Source organism: Prionailurus bengalensis, chromosome E3, assembly GCF_016509475.1.
Source record: "Prionailurus bengalensis isolate Pbe53 chromosome E3, Fcat_Pben_1.1_paternal_pri, whole genome shotgun sequence".
In the NCBI taxonomy this organism is placed as follows: Eukaryota; Metazoa; Chordata; class Mammalia; order Carnivora; family Felidae; genus Prionailurus; species Prionailurus bengalensis.
In genome coordinates this window covers 18,742,201-18,766,655 of record NC_057357.1, presented here as the reverse complement: position 1 = coordinate 18,766,655, position 24,455 = coordinate 18,742,201, and the positions used below count along the sequence as shown (strand labels likewise).

General features: G+C 53.6%; 1 protein-coding gene across 4 annotated transcripts; it reads right to left on the bottom strand.

Annotated features, from left to right (window-relative positions):
- Positions 1 to 482: 482 nt before the first annotated feature.
- LOC122471462 (major vault protein) lies at positions 483 to 24,386 on the bottom strand. 4 transcript variants are annotated; one of them, XM_043560078.1, is made up of 15 exons: positions 23,992 to 24,386; positions 17,824 to 17,956; positions 17,445 to 17,640; positions 9,759 to 9,882; positions 9,527 to 9,658; positions 9,198 to 9,292; positions 8,663 to 8,899; positions 6,180 to 6,461; positions 5,097 to 5,341; positions 4,799 to 4,996; positions 3,563 to 3,949; positions 2,397 to 2,513; positions 2,114 to 2,240; positions 1,424 to 1,612; positions 483 to 745 (listed from the first exon to the last, which is right to left on the bottom strand). In XM_043560078.1, the coding sequence occupies exons 2-15, from the start codon at positions 17,946 to 17,948 to the stop codon at positions 527 to 529; spliced, it is 2,673 nt and encodes an 890-aa protein (XP_043416013.1). In that variant the 5' UTR covers positions 17,949 to 17,956; positions 23,992 to 24,386; the 3' UTR covers positions 483 to 526. The 4 variants fall into 4 exon arrangements, with proteins under 4 accessions (XP_043416013.1, XP_043416014.1, XP_043416015.1 ...); XM_043560079.1 differs by having other exon boundaries at positions 24,024 to 24,386; XM_043560080.1 differs by lacking the exon at positions 23,992 to 24,386 and adding an exon at positions 23,564 to 23,985.
- Between the last annotated feature and the right edge of the window lie 69 nt (positions 24,387 to 24,455).

The following is a 24,455-nucleotide window of genomic DNA, read 5'->3' as shown; positions in this document are numbered from 1 at the left end:
GCTGCCTAGGCAGGGCCCCATTCTCTCCCCTGTGGTATCAGCTCCCCCACCTGGGGTCTAAGGGAGCTGACCACCAAAGACAGTCCGACTAGTTGACTAGCCATGGCGCCTGGGTGGCTCAGTCGGTGAAGCCTCCGACTTCAGCTCAGATCATATCTCCCGGTTCACGGGTTCGAGCCCCATGTCGGGCTCTGTGCTTACAGCTCAAAGCCTGGAGCCCGCTTGGTTTCTGTGTCTCCCTCTCTCTCTGCCCCTCCCCTGCTCGCGCTCTGTCTCTCTCACTCTCAAAGACAAACAAACATCAAAAAAAAAAAAAAAAAGAGTGCGACTAGTAAGACTTTGGGGCCACATTCCCATCAGCGTGACTGTTCCCTGCCTCAGTTTCCTCTCCACCTCACAGGCAAGGATAGTCTCTAGTAGCTACCTTGAGATTTCAGGGGTATCCACAATGCTCCCTTGTGACAGAGACTTGAGGCCCAAGGTTAGAATGCCCAGAAATGTTTAATTTGTCGGTTGCAGCACGGCGCTAAGGGACAACATGGTTGTCTCCGAGAGACTGAGGGGCAGGAGGGGACCGGAGAAGCAAGCCCTCTTGGGGGCTGGGCATGCCGGCTGCCTTTTTGGTTGGGGGCTGGGCCTCCGACCCCAGCCCCAGGAGACCCAAGGCTGTGTTGAAGAGGTTGATGGGGGTGGAACCATCGGTGATGAGCGTTGATTTCAGGCCCAGGCTCTGGAGCAGTTTCACCTTGAGGAGCAAGAGGGAAGAGTCAGGCCCCTGTTCCTTTTCTTGTCTCCTTGGCCACCACCCACACTTATGGGACTCTGCAGCTGTCACCCGAGCCATCCTCCTAGGATTAGTCGGGGACAATAAGCGAGGTGTATCAGGGGAGACTGAAGGTTTCACCGGGGCTTAGAAGGCCTGAAAGACCCGGCCCCACTGTAGCTGCTTCCAGAAGCTCACCATTCCACCCTCGGTCGCGGCCATTCAGTCCTTTCTGTTCCTTAAACGCACTGAGTTCTGTTGTCCTTGTGTCTTTGCACATGGAGCCTCTCCCAGGAAGCTCCCGTCAACTCTACATCGGCCTCAAGTATCCCCTCCTCTGAGGGACTCTCCCCAAACCAGCCAGCATCCCTGGCTCGACTTCCTTCAAAGCACTTGCCATGGACTGGGGTTCCACTTGATGACCATCCGCCCCAGGGGCTGCAGCTCCCTGCCGAAGCTAGCACAGTGCCTGACAGAGGCCACCGTGCACAAGTGCTACAGGCCAGGACATGGGGACAGTTCCACCTCCTCTCCCCTCCGCCCCCAGCATCATCTTTCCAGATACGTCTGCCCCAGCTCTGCCTTCTTGGTTTCAAATATGGTCCCAACACACACATACACACACACGCACACACACACCAGCCCCCTCCCCACTCTGACCTGCATCTCTGGCCCAGCCACAGCAAGGTCCCTGATGGTGCTGGGGCCCAGGGCCTCCGTCATCTGCTTGAACTTCTTCACCTCCACCTCCGCCAGCTGCTGGGCCTTGCTCACCTCCAGCTCCAGCTGGGCCCGGGCATAGACCAATTCTAGTTCTCGCACTTTCCGTACCCGTTGGAGCTCAGCCTCCTGGAAGGGGGTGGGGGGAGAGAACGCAGGATTGTGTGGCCCCTGGGAACTGTCCCAGCAAGCCAGAGGGAACAGAGGCCAAAGGGATGGAACTGCAAACGGACAGTCAATTCGGGGTGACTCCTGGCCAGGCTGCCTTGTAGCTGGGAGTCCTCAATCCAAGCCTTGGTTCTGCCATCTGTAAAATGGAGACAGTACCTGCCGCCCGAATGGGACTTCAGGCACTAAACAAGACCGTGTGTGTAAGACACGTGCAGCACTTTGCACAAAGCTGGCCAACGTGTGAGTGCACATTACACAGAAGACAGAGGTCATCATGCCCGGAGAGGAAGGGTGGTTAAGCGAATAGACACAGGGCAAAGGACTTTATAAACCACGGAGTATTTAAATAGGGCTTTGCATCGGGACACCTGGTCTCCCACTCCTCTCCAGGGCTGCAGTGATGGGGCCTCTTCCAGACCCCCGGGGCCGCACCCTTCCACAGGCATCGCCCCCACTCACCGTCTCAATGGCCAAGGCCTCGGCTTTCAACTTGGCCTGTAGCACGGAGCCTTCTCCCTCGATGCGCAGGGCCTCAGCGCGGGACTCGGCCTCCGCCTTGGCGGTCCCCGTGCTCTCCACGGCAGTGCTGGAGGGGCGGCGGGGGGTCAGGGGACGCCAGGAGGAAGCCCAGCCCTGCCCTCCTCCACCCTCACTTCTGCGCAGCAGAAGTCACACTCGTCTCAGTCCCTCCACCAGCTGCTTTCCAAGACCGGGCCCTCTTTTCCTCTGGTTCTCAACCCACCTCAGAGCCTCCAGCTCCAAGAGTTCGCGGCGAGCCTTTTCAGCTTCGGATTGGTCCAATATCTTCTGCCTCTCAAGCCGGCCGCGGGCTTCTTGCTCAAGTCTCTGAGCCTCGTGCCTGGACGGGAGAGGGGACTGGGAAGATGCTGGCCATCTTCGAAGATGCGAGCCAGCTCTCCAAGGGCAGGGACCGCCAGTCCGCCGGGGGTGCCCGCGGGAAGCACTCAACGTGCCAACGGAAGAACGGCGTGCGCGCTAACAGCCTGGCACGATTGCAGGCGCAGGGGAAGGGACGGACTGGTGACCCGAGGCCCCCGCTTCCACACAGCCCACCCTCCAGTGGGGAGAAACAAAGGGACGTGGTTGATTTCGGACAATGACAAGTTCCCTGAAAGTGGGTGATGGGACACCAAGCAGAGCGGGTGCTGCTTCAGTTGGGGCAGAAAGAACTGGGCTCTGCGAGGAGGCGAGCTTCGGGCTGAGGCCCGAGGAGGAGGCCGGCTGAAGCACTCTAGGCGAAGAGCATTCTGGCCGGAGGGAACAGCCAGCGCAGAGGGCCCGAAGCGGGGAGCCCGGCTGTGCATCTGAGGGGCAGAAAGGAGCTGGTGGGATTGGAGCACGTGAGCCTGGGAGAGGCCGGAAGGTGAGGTGGGGGAGGTAGGCCTGGATCCCCGGTGCCTGGAAGGACCACGGAACAAGTTTGCGTTCTAGCACAAGCAAGGTGAGAAGCCACAGGAGGGGGATGGCACCTAGTCATACTTTTTTTTTTTTTTTTTTTTTTTTGAGAGAGAGAGAGAGAGAGAGAGAGAGAGAGAAGTCAGGAAGGGGCAGAGAGAGGAGACACGGAATCCAAAGCAGGCTCCAGGCTCCGAGCTGTCAGCACAGAACCCGACGCGGGGCTCCAACTCACAGACCGCGAGATCATGCCCTGAGCCGAAGTCGGACGCTTAACCAGCTGAGCCACCCGGGCGCCCTGTCCTAGTCGTATTCTTAAGTGGGCCATGCCATCTGCTAAGGGTGATCGCAGGCCGACCGTAGGCGGGGGCGGGGGAATGGCACCTTGTTACCCAGGTCGTGGCAGTGGGCCGAGGTGAGGACTCTGGAGAGGTCTGGCCCGCAGTGGGCACTGTGGGCAGTGGGGAAGCCCTGCCCCCAGGCCTCACTCACTTGGCAGCTGCCTCCTGGGAGTTGGTGGTGATCTCAATGGCCAGTTGGACGCTGCGCTGTAAGGCGTCCCGGGTCCTCTGGTCCACGGGCTCCACCGACTGCACGTCCACGCTGCTGACCACCAACCCGTTTTGGGGGAAGACGGCCCGGTCCCGGGGCTGGAGCAGAGCCCTGCCGTCGAGCCCCTTGGTTTCTGGGGTCTCAAAGCCAAAGACAGCAGTGCGAATAATGCGGGCAGAATTCTTATGGAAGTCATCGAAGGTGACGGAGGCCACGGCCCCCCGCACCCGGGACGCGATGGCCTTGCAGGCGTCACCCACGAAGTCAGGCACTGAGAAGAGCTTGGCTGTCTCCTGTGGGTCCTTCCGGTCCCTCAGCTCAAAGTGCCTGTGAACAGAGAGGCCCAGAACAGGGAAGCCATCTTCCTCCAGGAAACGGCCACTCTCGTCTTTGAAAAGGACTCCGACCCCCACCCCCTGTCACTGGCCAGGGTCTCCCACGACAGAGGACGAGAATTGCTACCCACCACGGGCCCAGGTGAGATGCCATCTTGTTCTCCCAGCCACCCTAGGAGGTGGGGATGAGCACTATCCCCTTTTATAGATGAGGAAAGAGAGGCCCAGAGAGGTTAAGTGACAGGCCCAAAGTCACATCATATGTGGCAAGCCAGAAAGGTGAACTCAGGCAGCGTGGCTCCAGGGTCTATGCTCTTAGCGACCATGCTGCAGTGCCCACCCCCCCCCCCCCCCCGCCCCAGAGAAGTCAGCGCCCCCATCTGCCCCTGTCACAGTCCTGGCCACTCCGCCCAGAGGTGGGGGTGGTGGGGCACAGCGACCGTATGGGACTCCCCTCCCCCGACTCCGGTCGCTGCCATTTGAGCTCTAACTACGTACAGGGCACTGTTCCAATTCTCACCGCATCCCTTCGACCGCCCCGTGAGGCTGACGGTTGTCACTCTCATTTTACAGATTGGGAGATGGAGGAAAGCACCGAGTCACTGGCCTAGGTCCACAGCTAGCAAACGGCAGGGCCGGGACCCAGGCAGCGAGCCCCAGAGCCTGTGCTTGGGGACATCTGCCCACTCGCACTGGGTGTGTCCAACCGACATTTTCATGACCTTGCAGTTATGTGGTTGGCTGAACGTGAGCCCAGCGCTGCGGGACCCAGGGCTCTTCCTCCTGGCTCCCCCACCCCGGGCCGCGCCAGCACCCCAGCCGAGCCCTCCCCACCCCTCACCAGTTGTAGGCGAGCTGCAGCTGCAGCCTGGCATGGTCTGCTGTTTCGATGGTGATGACGTCTGTGAAGAAGTCAGGCCCGAGCAGCAGGCAGAGAGCGCGGCGGGCGTGGGGACGCTTGGGCCTCCCGGCCGAGAGGGACAACACGGTGAACTGCTCCTCGGGACCCAGCGACACCAGCTCGGGCCCAAAGACCACACTGCAGAGGGAGCTGGGAGTCAGACACACGGAGAACCCCTCCCGCCTCGTCCCCCTCGCCCCCGGTGGCCCTTCCTGCCTCCCCCCCCATGGCCCCTCACCGAGCTCTCTTCTCTCTGTAGTCATACACCTGCACGGCAGCGTTGTGAGGGACCCGGTAGCTGACCACGCGGGTCTTGTTCCGGAGAGGGGAGGGCTGGGGGGTCTTGGGCATCTCCTTCACACCCCTGTCTGCCAGCGGGTCCTGCCCCTTGTTCAGCAGATCCTCCACCCCAGGAGGTAGCTCTTTCTCCCACAGGACTTCGTCCTGGGTCAGCATGTAGGTGCTTCCAATCACAGCTCGTACCTTGAGAGAGAACGGGGAGGGATGTCACCCGGGAAGGGAAGGGGGAAGGACCCAGCCAGCAGCCCGGTGGGGGGGGAGGTGGCGGTGTGGCCAAACATGGTCTCTGGAACGAGGCTGTATTCAGATGCACCGGCTGCTAGCTCGGTCGTCTTGGGCGCACCCCTGTTTTGGTTCCTCATCCGCACAGGGTTGAGGAATGTATGACATCTCAGATGTCTAGTGCTGAGAACTTGGCACGTGGTAAGGGCTTCAGAGGATTTCTTCTGGAACTTTCCTTCTGGGGGCAGCTTGGAGGGCATCGGAGTGACAGATGCCATCAATCCTAGGACCTAGGTAACATTCGCTAACACTTCCTAGGATTCTGAGCTCTACTTTTAGGTTGGTGTCTTAGAGAAAGAGGTTGGAGATGTGGTCCTAGGTCAGAGCAAGGTCAAGGCTTTAGATTAGGGCAGGGGGGGGGGGTTGGTTGGCAAAGAGGAAAAATTCCACCTGGATAAGGGGATGGGGGAGGAATTTGGTTCTTGCTGTTCCCAGGCCACTCCCCAGTTAGATCTTTATGCTGGGGCCAGTTCCGCAGTGGAGACAGAGTCCCCGTCCTTAAACCTGGCTCCCTGGGGAACCTTAAATCTTCTCCCTGGGGAACTTCTCAAGTTTGCACTTCGCTATTTACGACAAAGGGAAGGTAGATACTCCACAGAATGCCGGCCTGCTCGGATGCCACCACCAAGGCTGTCGAAGTCTCCTCCCCCATCTCCACCACGCACCTGTCCCCGTCAGCCCCGAACAGGCCACCACCGTGGCCGCACAACAGTAAGGGTGCCCATCCCTCAGCTGTTACCCTTCCAGTCTTGACATCCTGCACGTAGATGCCCTCATTCTCGTCCAGAGGGATGGCCTGACGTTCTTCCACCACCTCTACCTTGGCAGAGGGCACGTACTCCAGGGGCCCGCGGATGAGCCAGTTGTCCCCAGCCTGGTGGGAGACCTTCTCCTCCTCTTCTCCCTCCTCCAGGGGTTGCAGGGCCCTCAGCAGCAGCCCCTGCTGCTCTGACAGCACATATATATCCTGGATGCCTCGCTCCAGCCTCTCTCCAGGCTGGAGGAAAAAAGACTTCTCGCCCTAGCGGAAAGACATGGGGTTAGAAGAGGTTTCCACCCAGAGTTGTGACTGCCTCTGATAGCACCTCTTTTGGTTCCTGTGGCCGCAGGCTTCTGATGAGGACAGGAGCCCCAAAAGACCCTCCTGACGTACCCACCGTAATACAGCGAAGCATTATCGGGACCATGAGGCTCTCGACAAATGCCCACAGATCTTGTCCGGTCAAACTGCCCTTGATAAATCCTGTAAACCGTCAGGACCTGGACCCTCACAAGCTCAACCGTTAAGAATAAACCTCTTGGAGAGCCTGGGTGGCTCAGTCACTAAAGCGTCCAACCCCCCCCCCCCCGCCTTTTTTTTTTTAATTCATTTTTGGGAGAGACAGAGCATGAGTGGGGGAGGGGCAGAGAGAGAGGGAGACACAGAATCCAAAAGAGGCTCCAGGCTCTGAGATGTCAGCACAGAGCCCGACGCGGGGCTTGAACTCAAACTGCGAGATCGTGACCTGAGCTAAAATCAGACGCCCAACTGAACCACCCAGGTAAGTGTCCAACTCTTGATTTCAGGGCAGGTTGTGATCTCATGGTTTGGGAGTTTTGAGCCCCACATCTGGCTCTGTGCTGACAGTGTGGAGCCTGCTTGGGATTCTCTCTCTCTCCCTCCCTCCCTTCCTCCCTCCTCACCACCCCCGTCCCTCCCATGCACTCTCTCTCTCTCTTTTTCAAAACTAAACATTAAAAAAAAAAAAAAAAGCTTAAAAAAAATAAGAATGACCCTCTTGTTGCTCATTTCTCCCATGCGTTGTTTTCTTGGGATGGTGTCGTCTGGACATTGGCAAACTCAGTTTCTGGGCCAAATCTGGCCACTATTTTTTTTTTTTTCCACAATCTATTTGAGATATAATCTATATACCATACAATGTTTCCGGTTAAAGTCTACAATTCAGTTGTTTTGGCATATCCACAGAGTTGTCCGGTCATCTCTAGGATCTAATCCCAGGGTTTTCATCACCCTGAAAAACTCATTAGCGGTTCCTCTCTGTCCATCCCTCCCCCCTCTAACCACTAATCTATTTTCTATCACTACGGATTTACCCATTTGGAACATTTTGTATAAACGGAACCACACAGGGGTGCGTGGCTGCCGCAGTCAGTTGAGTATCCAGCTCTTGATTTCAGCTCAGGTCGTGATCTCAAGGTCATGGGATCAAGCCCCACATCGGGCTCCGCACTAAGCGTGGAGGCTACTTGGGATCCTCTCTTTCTCCTCTCTCTCTGCCCCTCCCCCCCAAAAAACTACATTTTAAAAAGTAAAATAAATGGAATTAAACAATTCCAAGTACTAGCTGAAATACTAATGTAGTTTTTTTTTTTAATGTTTATTTGTTTTTGAGAGAGAGAGAGAGAGAGAGAGAGAGAGAGGGAGAACGTGAGTGAGGGAGGGGCAGAGAGAGGGAGACACAGAATCCAAAGCAGGCTCCAGGGTCTGAGCTGTCAGCACAGAGCCCAATGTGGGGCTCAAACTCACGAGCTGTGAGATCACGACCTGAGCTGAAGTTGGACGCTCAGCCGACTGAGCCACCCAGGCGCCCTGAATGCTGATCATTAGCACACGAGCATCCGTACATGCTTATTTCCTTTTATAGCTGAAGGACATTCCATTGTGTGGATATGCCTCAATTTGTGATCTGTTCATCCACCGCTAGACATTTGGGCTATTTCGGGAAGTAAAATGTTACAGGAACACAGAGGCACTCGCTCATTTACAAGCTGTCTATGCTTTTGCTCCACCAGTACAGTGGAATGTGCTCCCAAAGCCCAAAGTATCTACGATCTGGCCCTTTACAGAAAAGTGTGTCGATCCCTGGTAGTCCCATGTAGAGTTAAGAGAGGGGTGAGGTGGGGCGGGGAGAAGCGTAAACCAAGAGGTTTGTTTTATGCAAGATGACAAGGTTTCCAGAACAGCAGGCACGGATGGGACCCGGGAGGTGCTCCCAGAAGAAACTGTGTGGAAACTGAGGTTGGGGGCCACCAGGGAGATCGGGGGACTCTGTCTCAAAAGACAGAACTAGACGTGCAAGGACACAGAGGGAGCCAGAACAAGCTTGGTGCTTCTAGAACATGTACCTGGGGTGGGAGGAGGGAAGGAAGAGGTCCGAGGGCCTCCAGTCAAGGGCATTCGCCCTCCCAGAGCAGAGCTCCAGGTGAAATGGAGGCACTCACCTTGACCACACGCTTCTGCCCCAGCTGGTTCTTGCCATCCGGTCCCACTGGGTCGAGAATCACACAGTAGTTGCGGGGGCCCAAGGTGGTGATGGGCACGACCCCCAGCACCTCCTCGTAGACGTCTGGCACATGGGCCTCCGTGTCCTGCACGGTCACCAGCCACTCCTCCCCCGTGCGACGGGTCACTCCTCTCAAGTCTCGGAAGTTCTGCCGAGCCCGGAGGTGCAGGGCCGTCTGTAGGACAAGAGGTCGGGGCGTTTGGGGAAACCGATCTCCAAGTTCCTCAGGGGACCTGGGAGCCCCACTGGCCACTAAGTGCTCCCAGGCCTGACCGCCAGTCTCCACCAACCCAGGAGGGCATTTTAACCCTCTCAGAGGACTCAGGATACCCCTCAGGTATCTGACCTCTGCAGTTTTCTTTTAGTGGCCTTAGAAATATTGCTTCTCTTTCACGTTCATGTCCTCTGCCACTATTCTCTGCCACTCAGAGTGATCCCTACCCCAGGGTCTCTTAACCCCCCAGAGCACAGACCTTTTCTGTGAGGATCACGGCGTCCACCAAATCCAGAACCTCCTCAAACACTCCCGGGAGATATGCCCCCACGGAACGCACCAGCCATTCTTCCCCTGGGTCGGGTGAAGGGTGGGGGTTGGGGGGAGGGAGAAGCCATGTCAACATGAAACAGGGTCAGGGGAGAGCCCGCACAGGGGGGGTTAGGGAAAGCAGCAGTGGGCAGCCCCCAAAAGCTTATAAGAGAGATCCCAGGGAAGTACTTCCTCCCAGGCTGCCAGTGGCCATCCTCAACCCTGCGGGCAGAGCACGGCCTGTCCGCCCCCATCAGCACCCCTTATCGACCCCACCTGTCACCCTCTCCTTGCCGTCCCGGTCCCAGCACTCCTTGCGGGCCCTCAGCCGCAGGGCCTGGTTCTGCCTGATGACCGTGGCCTGGATAATCTCCAGGACCTCCACCTCCTTCTGGGGGATATATGTGCCTGGGGAGGGGAGAAGAGGCTGGAGGTGAGCAGGTATCAGAGCTATAATGGAAAGGCCAGGAGCCTCTGACCCGGACTCCGGCCAACGGAAGGAACTTACCAGGTCCTTCAAATAGCCACTCATCTCCTGCCACCACCTTCTCTCCATTCTTATCCTCAAAATCCAGCAACGCCTTAAGATGGAGGGCAGTGTTGGGCATAACCACCTGCAGTGGAGTGATGTCCTGACAAGGGAAGAAGGGAGGTCATGGGACATCCAGTAAGTACTGTGACTCCAGGAGTCACGCCCAATACCTTGGAGGTCAGAGTCCGCAGCACCCATCTTTATAGGTCCCCCCAAAAGCCGCCAAGTGGAATGTACAAGGTAGGGGTAGTCCCAAAGCCATCTGACCTGAAGAACTAAAACAGCTGACCGAGCAAGAGGAAGCCACTACCAAGGAGCCAAGAACACGCGATCCTCTGTAGGAAGTGCTTAGAAGTGGTTCTGAATTAGAAACCTAGGCTGGGAAACTGGGACACACCTCAAGGCCTAGTATGCCCCGGGGAAGTGCAGAAAGTAAGGAAGTGGGAAGCCTGGACGGCTGTAACAGGCATGCTTTGGCACGTGGCTTTTTCATCGGGGTCGCTTCATGGTCACAAGATGGCCACCGTGCTCCAGCCATCACGTCTCTTTTCATCAGGAAGGGGGACCTGGCAACAAGCATCCAAACCTTTTAGAAGTTTGTAGAAAGGTTTTTAAGAGTAGAACTTCACTTGGTCTTTGATCTGAGGGAGGCAGGAAAGGAGAGAAAGAGGCTCAGAGAGACTGGAAGAGATATGCCCAAGGTCACACAACTAGTGATGAACGGGATCCGGACTTGAACCTCAGTCTTTAGTGAAGCTTAGCTGCCTGCCGCTCCTTTCGCTGACCAGAGTGACCCAGCGCAGAAAGGTCGAGCAGCTCTACTCTCTCCCCACTGACCACACACTGGGTTGGAGGCAGGCGAGCCCTTCCTTGTGCATCTTCAATGGGCACAGCACCTGGCTGATTGTGGTAGGGGCAGGCCACACACACACACACACACACACACACACACACACACCCATCTTCCTGGATTGGAAGTGTCCAGCAGGTGATAAGACAGATACAGACCCCTGTCTCCAAGCACACCGTGGACAGTGTCAAGGAACAGAGGTTGCAGAAACCTAGGGCACATCAGGAAAAGCCCTCTGGGAGTGGCATTTGAGCAGGGGCTCAAAGGAAGAGCTGGCTTTTGATATAAAGGTGCAGGAAGAGGAGAAAGTGAGATTTCTGGAAGGAACGTGGGGGTTTTTCACCTCCCACATCTACTCTATCATCATTTTCTCCCTGTTCCTCTGAAAGCTACATCTGCCTTTACCGCTGCCATTCCCCTCACCTAAGTCACCATCTCTTGCCTGGATAATGGAAAGATCTTCCTAATCTGTCTCCTGGCGGCCACCCTGGTCTCCTTCCTGTCTATCCCCCACGCCACTGCAGGCTTCCAGCTCAGGTGACTAGGTACCCAGTAGTATCGCCACATAAGATTGGGAATGCGGGAGAAGAGCAGATTTGGGGGGAAGGGAAAGTGTCGGGTTTGGATGTCCAGTAGGAAGTGGCAGTGGGACATCCAGGAGAGAGCCTCCCACAGGCAGCTAGGGGCTCACAGGTCGGCAGCTCCCAGCGACGGTACAGGGGTGGATGTCTAACATAGACGAAGTGGTCAAGGCCACAAGAGCATGAGAGGGCTCACAGGAGGTTCAGGACAGAATCTGAAGGCAGAGGGCAGGAGAGGAGAGGGAGACATAGAAGAAGATGGAAAGAGATATCCACAGAGTAAAACAGGAAGATAAGGTTTAGCGGGGGGCCGGGTGGAGGGGAAAAAAGACAAGTTTTTTTTTTTTTTAAGTGTTTATTTTGAGAGAGAGAGAGAGTGAGCAGGGGAGGGGCAGAGAGAGACGGAGACAGAGAATCTCAAGCAGGATCCATGCCCTTAGCACAGAGCCCAATGCGGGGCTTGAACTAATGAACCATGAGACCGTGAGCTGAGCCAAAATAAAATATCAGACACTCAACCAAGGGAGCCACTCCAAAAAGACAAGTTTTAATAACAGGGCAGGTCAACAATGGTTGTGGCTAAGAAGACCCATGAGACACAGAATGTCCACCCAGGTTAGGGATTAGGAGTCGGGAGGCCTTGGAGCTTTGTGAAAGCAAGTTCAGTGGAGGTGAGGGGTGGGGGCAGGGACAGATGTAGGGGCTTGTGAGGAAATGGGGCAGAGGACATCAAGCAGTTATCAAAGGGTAAGTATGAAAGGAAAGCAGCAGCAGTAAATAGCTAGAAATTGGATTTATATATAGGGCCCTCATAAAAGTTCCTACTTTTAAATTTAAATTTCAGGGGCGCCTGGGTGGCTGAGTCGGTTGAGCGTCCGACTTCAGCTCAGGTCATGATCCCGCGGTTCGTGCGTTCAAGCCCCGCGTCGGGCTCTGCGCTGACAGCTCGGAGCCTGGAGCCTGCTTCGGATTCTGTGTCTCCTTCTCTCTCTGCCCCTCCCCCACTTGTGGTTTCTCAAAAATAAATAAATGTAAAAAAATTTCACGTGCGTATCCTGGGACCCAGCAATTCTTAATAGTTTCTACTCTTAAAGAACAGGAAACACTATACGTGCCGGGTTGGCTTAAGTTGGTAGAACATGGAACTCGATCTCAGGGTTGTAAGTTCAAGCCCCAGGTTGGGTGCAGAGATTACTTAAAATCTTTCTTTCTTTTTTTTGTTTTTTTTTTTACATTTATTTATTTATTTTTGAGAGAAAGAACACAAGTGGGGAGGGGCAGAGAGAGAAGGAGACAGAATTCAAAGCAGGCTCCGGGCTCTCGAACTCAGAAACTGTGAGATCATGACCTGAGCCGAAGTTGGAGGCTTAACTGACTGAGCCACTCAGGCGCCCCTAAAAATAAAATCTTGAGAGGCCCTGATAGCCGGTTAAGCGTCCGACTTTGGCTCAGGTCATGATCTCACGGCTCCTGGGTTCGAGCCCCACATCGGGCTCTGTGCTGACAGCTCAGAGCCCAGGGCCTGCTTTAGATTCTGTGTCTCCCTCTCTTTCTCTGCTCCTCCCCCACTCACATTCTGTCTCTCAAGAATGAATAAACATTAAAAAAATTTTTAATTAAAAAAAATCTTGAAAAAATGTTTTTAAACACACACACACACACACACACACACACACAAACAGCAAACAGGAACATGAACAAGGACACACAGATAAGGATACTCGTCACAACACTTTTTCCTTATAAATCGGAAACACCATGAATGATACTCAACAGGAAAATGGCTGAGCTTTTAGCATCATCTGGAATTACATAGAACAAATGAGACTTATATAACAATATGCAGAAGCTCATTCAAAATACACTGGCAGGGGCACCTGGGTGGCGCAGTCGGTTAAGCGTCCGACTTCAGCCAGGTCACCATCTCGCGGTCCGTGAGTTCGAGCCCCGCGTCAGGCTCTGGGCTGATGGCTCGGAGCCTGGAGCCTGTTTCCGATTCTGTGTCTCCCTCTCTCTCTGCCCCTCCCCCGTTCATGCTCTGTCTCTCTCTGTCCCCCAAAAAATAAATAAACGTTGAAAAAAAATTAAAAAAAAATACACTGGCAAGTGACAATGTGATAGCTTTATGCAAATAGGTTATAGTTGATATGATTTTTTTTTATACATACTGATGTTAATGCATAAACATATCTGGAAGCACAGACCCTGAATGGATGACAGTAGAGGGCTCCGGTGAATGGCGAGTAGAGATTGGGGGCAGAAGTCACGAAGGACCTTACAGCCTTCTGGATGTATTCTTTAGAATGAAAGCTTCTGCAAGTAAGCCTTTAAGGGCAGAGAAGGATGGAAGAGACAGAGCATATTTATTGGCCAAGAGAAAGGCAGCAGTAGTGGGGAAATTAAAGACAGAGAGGAAAGAGAAGCTCCAGGTGGGGTTACAGGTTAAGTGTTGGACTTCGGCTCAGGTCATGACCTCATTCATGTTCAGGACTTCGAGCCCCCCATCGGGTTCCACGCTGATGACGCGGCACCTGCTTGGGATTCTCTCTCTCCCTCTCTCAAAATAAATAAATAAAAAAGATAGAAGTATATAAACTTACCCAGGGAGGTGAAAGACCTGTACCCTGAAACTACAAGGCATTGATGAAAGAAATTAAAGGAGACACAGATGGAAAGACATTTTACGCTCATGGATTAGAAGACTATTGTTAAAACGTCCATACTGCCCCAAAGCAATCTACAGATTTCATGAAATCCCTATCAAAATACCAACAGCATTTTTCAGAGAACTAGAACAATCCCAAAATCTGTATGGAACCACAAAAGACCCAGGATAACCAAAGCCATCTTGAAAAAGAAAAACAAAGCTGGAGGTAGCACTATTCCAGATTTCAAATTCTATCACAAAGCTGTAGTGATCATGACAATATGGTCCTGGGGCAAAAATAAACATAGATCAATGGAACAGAATAGAAAGCTACAATTATATGGTCAATTAATCTTTGGTAAAGGAGGCAAGAGAATGCAATGGGAAAAAGTCTTTTCAACAAATGGTGCTGGGAAAACTGGACAGTTACATGCAAAAAAAAAAAAAAAAAATGCAACGGTACCGCTTTCTTACACCATACCCAAAAATTAACTGAAAATGGATTAAGGACCTGAATGTGAGACCTGAAACCATAAAAATCCGAGAAAAGAGCACAGACGGTAATGTCTCTGACATTGACCATAGCAACATGTTTCTAGGTATGGTCTCCTGAGCAAGAGAGAGAAAGCAAGAACAACCTATTGGGACTACATCAAAATAAAAAGCTTCTGCACAGCCAAGGAAATGACCGACAAAACTAAGACAACCTACAGAACGGGAGAAGACATATCCATAAAGGGTTAGAGTATCCAAAATATATAAAGAACTTACACAACTCAACTTCAAAAAATAATCTAAATTAAAACGGACAGAAGACATGAATAGACACTTCCCCAAAGACATCCAGATGGCCAAAAGATACATGAAAAGATGCTCAACAGGACTCATTATCAGGGAAATGCAAATCAAAACCACAAGAAGATATCCCCTCACACCTGTCAGGATGGCCCAAATCAAAAACACATGAAACAATAAGAGTTGGCGAGGGTGTGGAGAAAAAAAGGAATCCTTGCGTACTGTTGGTGGGAATACAAACTGGTGCAGCCACTGTGGAAACCAGTATGAAGGTTTCGCAAAAAATTCAAAATAGATCTACCCTACGATCCAGTCATCACCCTATGGGGTATTTACCCAAAGAATGTGAAAACACTAATTCGAAAGGATATATCCACCCCTTTGTGTATTGCGGCGTTATTTACAATAGCCAAATTGTGGAAGCCCAAGCGTCCATCAACAGAAGAAAGGATACAGAAGATGTGGTATATACACACAATGGAATATTACGCAGCCATAACAATAATGAAATCTCGCCATTTGCAACAACATGGATGGAGCTGGAGAGCATGATGGGAAGCAAAGTAAGTTAGAGAAAGACGTACCGTATGATTTCACTCATATGTGGAATTTAAGAAACAAGTGAATAAAGGGAAAAATAGACAAACCAAGAAACAGACTCTTAACTACAGAGGACAAACAAACTCTGTTACCAGAGGGGAGGTGGAGGGGGATGGGTGAACTAGGTGAAGGGGGTAAAGAGGACACTTATCCTGATGAGCACTGAGTAAGCATATGGCATTGTATGGCACACCCAAGCCTAATACTGTAGGTTAATTACACTGGGATTAAAATTAAATTAAATTAAAAAGAGACACAGAAGGATAAGCCAGGTTCCCGGGGCCACCTGATGGAGTCCCCAACAGGTAGAAAGGAGATGAGCACAGATATAAAATAAGGGAAGGGGATGCAGACCCAGATCCTGCCAGATGGCCTGGACTTCTAAGTATGTGGCGAAGTGAAGAGTGAGTGGGGCACCCAGGTGGCTCAGTCAGTTAAGCATCTTACTCTTGATTTCGGCTCAGGTCATGATCTCATGGTTCGTGGGTTTGAGCCGAGCCCTGAGTCGGGCTCAGGGCTGACATCGTGGAGCCTGCTTGGGATTCCCTCTCTCCCTCGCTCTCCGCCCCTCGCTCTCCACCCCTCCCCCACTCGTATGTGCTCTCTCTCAAAATAAATAAACTTTAAAGGGCTTCTTAAAGGGGCACCTCGGTGGCGCAATTGGTTGAGTGTCTAACTTCGGCTCAGGTCATGATCTCACAGTTCGTGAGTTCGAGCCCCACGTCGGGCTCTGTGCAGACAGCTCGGAGCCTGGAGCCTGCTTCGGATTCTGTGTCTCCCTCTCTCTCTCTGCCCCTGCCCAGCTTGCACTCTGTCTTTCCCTCTCTCAGAAATAAATAAACATTAAAAAAAATAAAAAAATAAAATAAAATAAAATGCTACTAAAAAATAGGATAGAAAATAGGAAGGGAGTGGAAAACGATAAATATTTAGAGGCATGCAGAAAAAAAGTGGAGAGAAAGCTGGTTAGGAAGGAAGAGAACCACTGAACAGAGCTGGTCTGGAAATGAGCCACTTGACCCATCAGCTACTTGTAATACTGTCATCTTTGTGGATCTGTCCCCATGGCCAGGAAGCCCCTCCTAGGTATGAGGACAGGAAGGACAGGTCGGGGTCACAGCAATCCAGGACCGGCTTTGGCCACAGGTCCTGCACATAAGAGACTGTTAAGATGACAACCTCCAGTTGGTGTAGGAAAGAGACCAGGAAGAGAATCTGAGGGACAGAAGACGGACTGAAAAGCCGTGAGGGGTCATGACAACTGAGGAGGCTGGGGTTGAGTTTCCAGGGTGGGGGAGGTGGGAGAATAACCAGGTCCCGGAGTGGACTGGCACCAGGAGGGGCTGCAGCAGAACAGAAGAGTTGAGGTCAAGAAGGCCAAGTCATTGACAAGGTCATCACAAGGACATTAGTGAGGCTCCCATGAGTCAGAAGGGGAGGGGGAGGGAGGCCTGAGGCAGGCACCTTCTCAGTGGAGACCGGAAGGGAAGAGGTGTGGGCAGAGAGGGTGGAAAAGGAACGGCTCCATGACATTGGGCTCCAAAGAGGGAGAGGCCCTGTCCTCCTGGCCTGGAGGATGTGGAGTTTGAGAGAATGAGCTGCTGTGGGCTGGGGAACCTAGGGAGCTTCCAACACTGCCCCCCCTCCCGGCCCCCCCAACCACTCCCCACCCAGAGAGGGACTGAGCTGATCCGAGGTAGGGCCTGGGTATGGGGGATTTTCAGGCCAGGGCCCGAGGGCCACGTAAACGAGGGCCAGGCCACAAGCGCAGGCCTGTGATGCCTTCCTGAGGAACAGTCACCAGTCCCCGAGCCCAAACTCATCTCGTCCACAATTGCGGTCACTGCCCACCAGACTGCCCAACAGTCTGGCACCGTTTGAGTGGATGAAATGCTCACACTCGGCATAATTGTTTAGCACCAGAGTGGTCGGGAGCTTCTAGCAGGCTCCAGAGCCTGGAAGGTCAGGAGGGGAGATGGGCTGACAGCTCTCAAAGGAGGGGAGGGTCTGCTGTGGGCATGCGAGGAGGAAGGAAGGAAGCAGCAATTCTGTCCTTGGGGAGAACCTGCAAATGTTGCCCCCACCCCCTCCCACAGCCCCAGTTTGTTTTCCCTTCAGAAGGCAGCGCAGAGCCCTAGGACAAGGCGGCAGAACAGGCAGAATGATTATAGAGGAAGCAAGCCAGGTACCTTTTCCAGCACCTCCCCTGGGTACAGGGGGAAGGGGTCCTGGGCCAGCCGGATCTCTAGGTCAGCGTGGCGGAGCCGTACTTGCCCTGTGACGTCGAACAGCACCAAGCCCTGGGGATCCCGGGACACCGGGTTGGCCACTGTACAGTAGTGGCGTGGGGGGACAGTCACCATGCGCATGGGGGCAAACAGGACCCTGTAGGAGGGTGAGAAGCAGTGTGAGGACCTGGGGGACCGTGTTCTCATTTCTGAAGGGGACAGTGAATGGGAGAGAAAGCGTCACCCGACCCAGGGTCAATCCTGCCTGGGAACAGGAAGGAGATGGACGGTCACGCCAGCCAGACTAACAGGCACCCCACGGCACAGTCCCAACACCAACCTCTCATTGTCCTGCCGGATGTAAGTCTTTGGCCCGACCTCCACGCGGGACACGTTGCTGTTCTGGTCCAGCACGTGGATGTAGTGGTATGGGGGGATGCGGATGATGGACTCTTCGGTTGCCATGGTGACTCCTGAGCCCAGGGCAGCAGGGGGACAGACAGGTGGGGAGAAGATCCAACAAGATGAGCACAGGGAGCCGGCACGGGGCCAGCACGAGCCGGAGGACTGGCTGGAGATGGGGGAGTGGGCCTGTCCTCCTCCAGCTCGGATTATTTCACCCTTTTGAGCCCCACGCCGGCCGCTTCCTCTGTTCTCCCCACCCAGGGCACACAGCCCATCCAGACCTCATCCCTGCCGAGACCTGCTTGACACCATTAACCGCGGAAGCCCAGGTTGTTCTCTGCCTATTCCTTTCCCTCCCCAAGCTGCCTGCAGCACCGGAAGGGGCTTTAGATGAAGACTCTGGAGGTGCCGGAGGTGGCCTTCACCAGCAGAGCAGGAGCAGTGGCTGGGTGGCTCCCCGGCTCCTCCAGACACAGGCTTGTTTATTTCAGGGGATCCCGGGACCCAACTGTATTGCAATGGTAGCCCACAGCCTAAGAATATTTACACTATCTTTGCACCCATGCCCCCCACACACATTTTAAGCAATCTGGGATGAACTGTTCAGACACGGGCCACCTCTCAAGGGAGGGATCCCTGGCGGAACTGGTGCTCCCATAGTCAGCTGGGTTGCAAACCCCAACCAAATTAGTCCTTTTCTCTCCAGTTCTCTCTGGTCTGTGGTCACTCTTGGTTTCCTGTGTTTGCAGGTAGGGGTGGGTGGGAAGGGAAAGGGAATGAACAAGTGAGTCTCTCACCCACCCCCATCCTACCTGCTTCTGAATCCTGGGTGGTTCAGGAAGGTCATGCCTCCTGCCTGAACCCCCGTCCCTATCTCCAGCAGGCCTTGGACTTTGGACGATACATCCCTTGGGGTCACACAGAGGGAACCAAGTTTATTAGACAACTCAAAGCCCTGCCCTCTGAGACTTTGGTCAGGCCATTTTGAAGCCACCAGCAGAAAAGGAGGGACACTTCATCTGCCCCACCATTCAACTAACTTCTAACCTGAGAAGCGGAAGCGAGGATGGAGTGGCTTAGCGCAGGAGAAACAGGCTGAAGCCCCAAAATTGCAGAAGCCAGGGAAAGGCACAAGAATTCTACTTAACCTACACACTCTGTAAAATTTTTATTTATTTTTTGGCTTAGCAATTGTGAGTTTCCACAACCTCCTGATTCCTGCTTCTCTTGAAGAATTAGGAGCTACACCCTACATTTCCACCTAGCAAAACTGGCTAGAGTCAAGTCACAGCTGCTGCCTATAGATGTGACACCCCCCACCGCCCACGCCCGCCTGCCCCCTCCCCGCCAATCGTGCGCTTACCACAATCCCCACGTGCTGTCCCTGTTGTCTTCTACCTAGGCTGCCGCACTCAACATCACCTGCCTGGCTCCTGCTTAAGTCTCTAACTCAGCATCATCTAGTAGAACCTTCTGTAATGATGGACATATTCTAAATCTGGATTCTTTGGACTGGTCACAGGCGGCTACTGAATACTTGCAATGTGACCAGGGGAACTGAGGAACTAAACATTAAATTTCCATCAAGGTGGCCAAATAAGGTTGGTCGGTCCCACATTACAGTGTACCTCCAAGTAGCCGAGTCCCAGGTAGGGACTATGGATCATTAGAGGCCACGCAGCAAATCAGTGGGATGAGAATCCCCATGGAATGCTTGGTCCTGTCCTTCTCTGGTGGCAGCCATGGGACAGTGGGTAGGGGCACAGATTCAGCCAGACTGCCCGGTCTTACGGTTCTGATTCCCTGCCTTGTACTGTTTCCTTAACATCTTACCTCATTTTGAAAGGTTACAGTTTTCACCTGTCTTCCTGGTACACTTTCTGCATCAAAAGAATGTTCTGCTCTCTATCTTGCAACTTTGTATGGGATTTGACCTCGATACTTTTTTGTTGCTCTGGTTTATGTGAAGTTAATTCCCCGGGACTTGTAGGAGTGGCTTTTCTAACGTCAGGGCTCCCTCTTCTGTTGTTTTCAGGCAGTGTTTGAAAATACAGGGGCTGCCTTTCTGCTTTCCTTGATCTGTTCTCCTCCCCACTCTTATCTTGACCTTCTCTTTCCTTCCTCCCTACTGCCCAGTCTCTCTCTGCTGTGCTTCCAAAGTGGCTTCCTGAGGAAGCCCCCCGAAGAGCCCCCAGGAGCCGGAAGTACCTGCATCCCTTACTGGATGGGGTAACCTCAGACGAGACTGTTGCCCTCCCTATACCCGTTTCCCGGCCTGTAAACTGTGAACGGATAGGGCATCTACCCGAGTTATGAGGACTGAGGTAATCATAAAGTACTTGGAACAGAGCCCGACTCTTCAGAAGCACTATGCTACTTATTGCTGAGGCAGGAATAGCCTGAGGCCCAGCTCCCATAATCAGTTAGGGGATGGGGCCTAGCACCAGAGACCCCCTAACCCACCCGACCTTAACCCCCCTTGCTGAGTGGTCAGAAAGCTGGCAAGTCTTGTGTCGCCCCAGCTGTGGGGCTAGAATGGCAGCAAAGAAGGGGCATCTGAAGGCTAAGTGAAGCCTTTGCCAGGTTCTCTGCAGGGTAGAAGCCTGGCCAGGAAGCCAGATGGGGGAGAGGAAGGGCTAGGGCTATAAGCGGAGGTGTGGACAGGGCTCCGTGAGGCACCCCCTAGGGAAGATCTGAACTCTAGAAGGCCATGCAAGGGCTGGGAAGCAGGCCCCAGGAACAGCCTCCAATGACTCCTTTTTGGACAATCCCCCACTCCCTATGGCTGAGGCCTCTCCACCATCTGTCATCCCAGCTGGGCCCAGTCAGGGGGGCTGAGAGCCTCACCCAGCTCAGTGACTCAGCTGAGAATCATCCTTATAGCTGATCTGGCTGGGCTTCCGCCTTGTTCCAAAGCCAAGCCCTTGTTTCAGTACTGGGACCCTATCTTATCCCCCCTGACTGCCCACTACCATACCCTAAAGCTGTGCCTTCCACCTAGACCCCCTGCTGTTCACCCCAGAACAGACTTTGCTCTCATCCTCTTGCTATCTGTAAAAAGAAGCCTCCACGTATGACCTCTCCAGGGAGCCAGGGAAACCACTTGACTCAGGCAGCTCATTTGTGACAAGTCCCAGATTTACACTTTTGGGGTGTGCCAGATGACATGGATAGTCAGAACATAAAGCCCCTCAAAAAACAATGGTTAAGGATGATGTTGGCCTTTGGAAGGTCCTGCCTAGACCTTGGGGCTGGCCCCGGCACTCCAAATCCACTCATCCCCTCCCCTTCGGGGCCTGCTTCCAGGATCTGCCCCCTAGTCTGCTCTCTGCATACATGCCCAGCTTGGTCTGATCACACTTCCCCCAGATGTCACGAGCTTCCTGCAGGAATCCGTCAGCTGTTGCCCAAAGTCTCAGACACTGCACCACACCCACGAAGAAGGGGGGCGGGTAGTGGGTGGAAGGGCAGAGAACAAAACCTGTAGGCAGAAGCTGCTTCATCCGCTAGTTAAGACGCAGCTATAGACCAGTGTCTTGGCTCCAAAGGAAACTTACAAAAAGGAAACTTACACTACAGCAAAACTCAATGAGCCTCTCTGGTCACTACCCGTCAGAGATCTTCAGGGTCAACTGTGAGCGCCTGGCACAGTGATTCAAACAGATATCTGAGTGACCAGCTTTATGGTGTACTGGTCTGTAGTGAGCGACATCGGCATCACCTGAAGCTTGTTAGTAAGGGGGCTTCTCAGGCCCCACTCAAGAGCTGCTGAATCAGCCGGCATTTTAACCAGATCCCTCATGATTTGGGCACATATTAAAGTACCAGCAACTCCGGCCTCAAGCAGCCACTCTCAGTCCTGGCTGTACTTGAGAGTCACCTGGAGGTCTTCGAAAAGCACTGATCTCTGGGGATTCTGACCTCAGTGGCCTGAGGTGGGGTGCAGGCATGGCTAGATTTAAAATCTCTCCCACTGACCCTGATACACAGCAAAGATTGAGCTCTGTCAGTCTGGGGCCACTTGCTAGCTCTGAGCCTTAGTCTCCTAGACCGAGAAATGGAAAGGAAGGACTATTTCCTGGGCCTAAAGAGATTAGTGACTACAGGATGGCTCTAGGGCACAGGAGCTCAGAGGGCGGCTGGGAGAAGGGAGAATAAAATGAGCTCAGATTACAGACGGCTCAAGGGCAGGGCATTTCGTTCAGCCTGGTCCATGGCAGGTCCAAGGAGCCCCCAAGCAGACCTGAAGCTGGAGGGGAAGTCGGTGACTCAGCCTGCCACCATCCTCCCTATCAAGCTCAGGTTTAGGGAAATGTACAGGACGCTCAACATACACAGGGGCTCATTGTTGCCGTTTCCCTGTGTAAACATTCTAGTCTTTGGAGAATGCAAGAGTCACATTACTCAGGGACTGCTCAGAGGCTGTTTATTTACCAGCTTCCCAGTTTAGGGAGATTATTTCCTACTATAGGGGGACTAGAGTGGAAATTCAAGAATTTGTCTCCCACCAATCAGGTTTAAGAGCAGCTTTTTGGGAACTTTTCTTCCTAGGAAAGTGTTCTCTGAGCTCCAGCTCAACTACCTTGTGGGAGGAGGAGCAGCTTGGTGGCCTCACTGGGGACAGAACAGTTCTGCCAGCTCAGGATGCTCCTCGCCCTATCTTCACCCTACTTCCTGGATGCTGCCAATTAATGCCACTCAGTGAAGACGAAGGTTGTCCAGTTGAGAAGTGACCCAGGAACCAGGCTTCAGAACCCCTGATCTAGATCAATGTTTTCTAAACTTGCTCCATCACAGGAACCAGCTGAGAGTGTTGCTCCTGTTCATGCTGATTCCCAGGCCTCATCCAGCCCCACCGCACCAAAGTTTCCAGGAGACTCTAGAATGTGTGTCTTTGGCAAGAGTCCCCCAAATAACAGCTCCCGCTTATTAGGAACTTAAACTGTGCCAGGCATTGTGTTAAGGACCTTTAATTCATTCATTTAATCCTCACAAGAACCTAGATTAGTTAGCAACATCACTCAGGATCATGCAATGATCAAAGGACAGAGCCAGAACTCAGCCTGGGATCGCTGCTGCAGAGCTCCCAAACCAGGAAGCACAGAACAAGAACTTAGGACCCGGGTGGGGCAGATTATTCTCTGGGAGACAGGGTCAATGGCACTTCACAGCCGAGCAATTTCTGCAAGGGGAGGGGGGTTGGGGGGGAGTGAACTCCTCCATCCAACAAGGAGGCCAGAGTCACCTTGGAGCCCTCAGGCTGTCCCTGGGCCATCCACTCAGGGTGGCTGCTCCAGAGAGCTGCCTCACCCAGAAAGCTTCACCCGGGGTCAGGCTGGGTGCCCTGTTTGCCAAGGGCAGAAACAGGCAGAAGTTTCTAGGGAGCCCCCTGACTGCACCCCATGTAACAGCCAGCTTTCCCCCTCACAACCCAGGGGACCACCCAGGCGGGAAACAGACAACACAGGGAACATCTGCCTCAGTTACCATCCCCCACCCCCATACTTCACTCCTGAGAGCCAGCTCTAAGATCCCCATAATCACAGGCTGGCGGGTCCAAATGAGTTTCCTGTTTCTTGATTTCAGCCCCCACCCTTCCACCCCCACCCCCCCCAAAAGAGAAAATGAGAGAACCTTGCTCAGCAACCCCCAAGCCTTCTAGAAGTCAAGCCTACCTTGAGATCGCTTTGCTAACCACCTCCCAAATGGCCTGCTAGGATCACGGTCAGCATAGCCTTAAGTGAGGCTGTGGGAAATCCTCAACATTTGGCATAGATGAAGGATCTCAGTGTGGGGGGGGGGGGGGGGCGGGAATCACATTCTAAAAGCTCAGAGAGGACAGGCCAGAGCCGAAGTCCTTAGGAGGAAGAGGCAGAGGCCTACAGCAGGGACCCAGGGACCCAGGAGAGAGTGCGAATGGACCCGACTTGCCTCTGCCCTAACTTCTGATATGGGAGCCTGAAGTCAAGAGGCCTTCGATTTGGGGGGTGGAGGAGTGTTGGCAAGATAACAAGTTGATCTACGTTTACTTCAAAAGACCAAAAAAAAAAAAAAAAAACCCAGCAAGGAAAGCAAAACCTCCCACGGCCAAGCCTCTACCCACCTTCTTCCTCCTCCGGTTCAGAGATGTCTTACCTGCCCCGGCAGAAGCAAGGCCTTAGAAGGCAGGACGGGACTAGGCGAGCCTTAGGGGGCACAAGGTCCCACCAATTGTTTGGGGGCTTTGGGACCTGCACGAAGTATAACCAGAAGGAGTGCTGCCTGCCCCAGACCCCTCAGAGGGGGAAACTCCCAGGCCCAGCCCTAGGGATCACTTCCCGGCAGGGCAGGCACTCGGGGGTGGGGCCTGGCCATTTAAAGGGCCCTCGCAGCTGGTTCTTTCTTCCTCCTCTGGGCGGCTTCTACTGCAGCTGAAGGCACTGCAGCCTCTTGGCTCTCTCCCTGAGGTCCCACCTCAGAGCCAGCTGGCAGTGCTGGAATGAGACCGGGAAGGGTCAGAGGGGCAGGTGCTGAGTTCACCTCTGCCCCACGTGACTTTCATTTCCCAATCTGGCTGAATATGTTTCT

Excerpts from the sequence above, each read along its gene's own strand:
- LOC122471462 (XM_043560078.1), bottom strand. The coding sequence starts at position 17,948 with ATGGCAACCGAAGAGTCCATCATCCGCATCCCCCCATACCACTACATC. Across the intron at positions 8,900-9,197 it reads CCGTGATCCTCACAGAAAAG|ACGGCCCTGCACCTCCGGGC; the intron begins GTCTGTGCTCTG and ends CTTGTCCTACAG. Across the intron at positions 1,613-2,113 it reads AGGCCTTGGCCATTGAGACG|GAGGCTGAGCTCCAACGGGT; the intron begins GTGAGTGGGGGC and ends ACCCCCTTCCAG.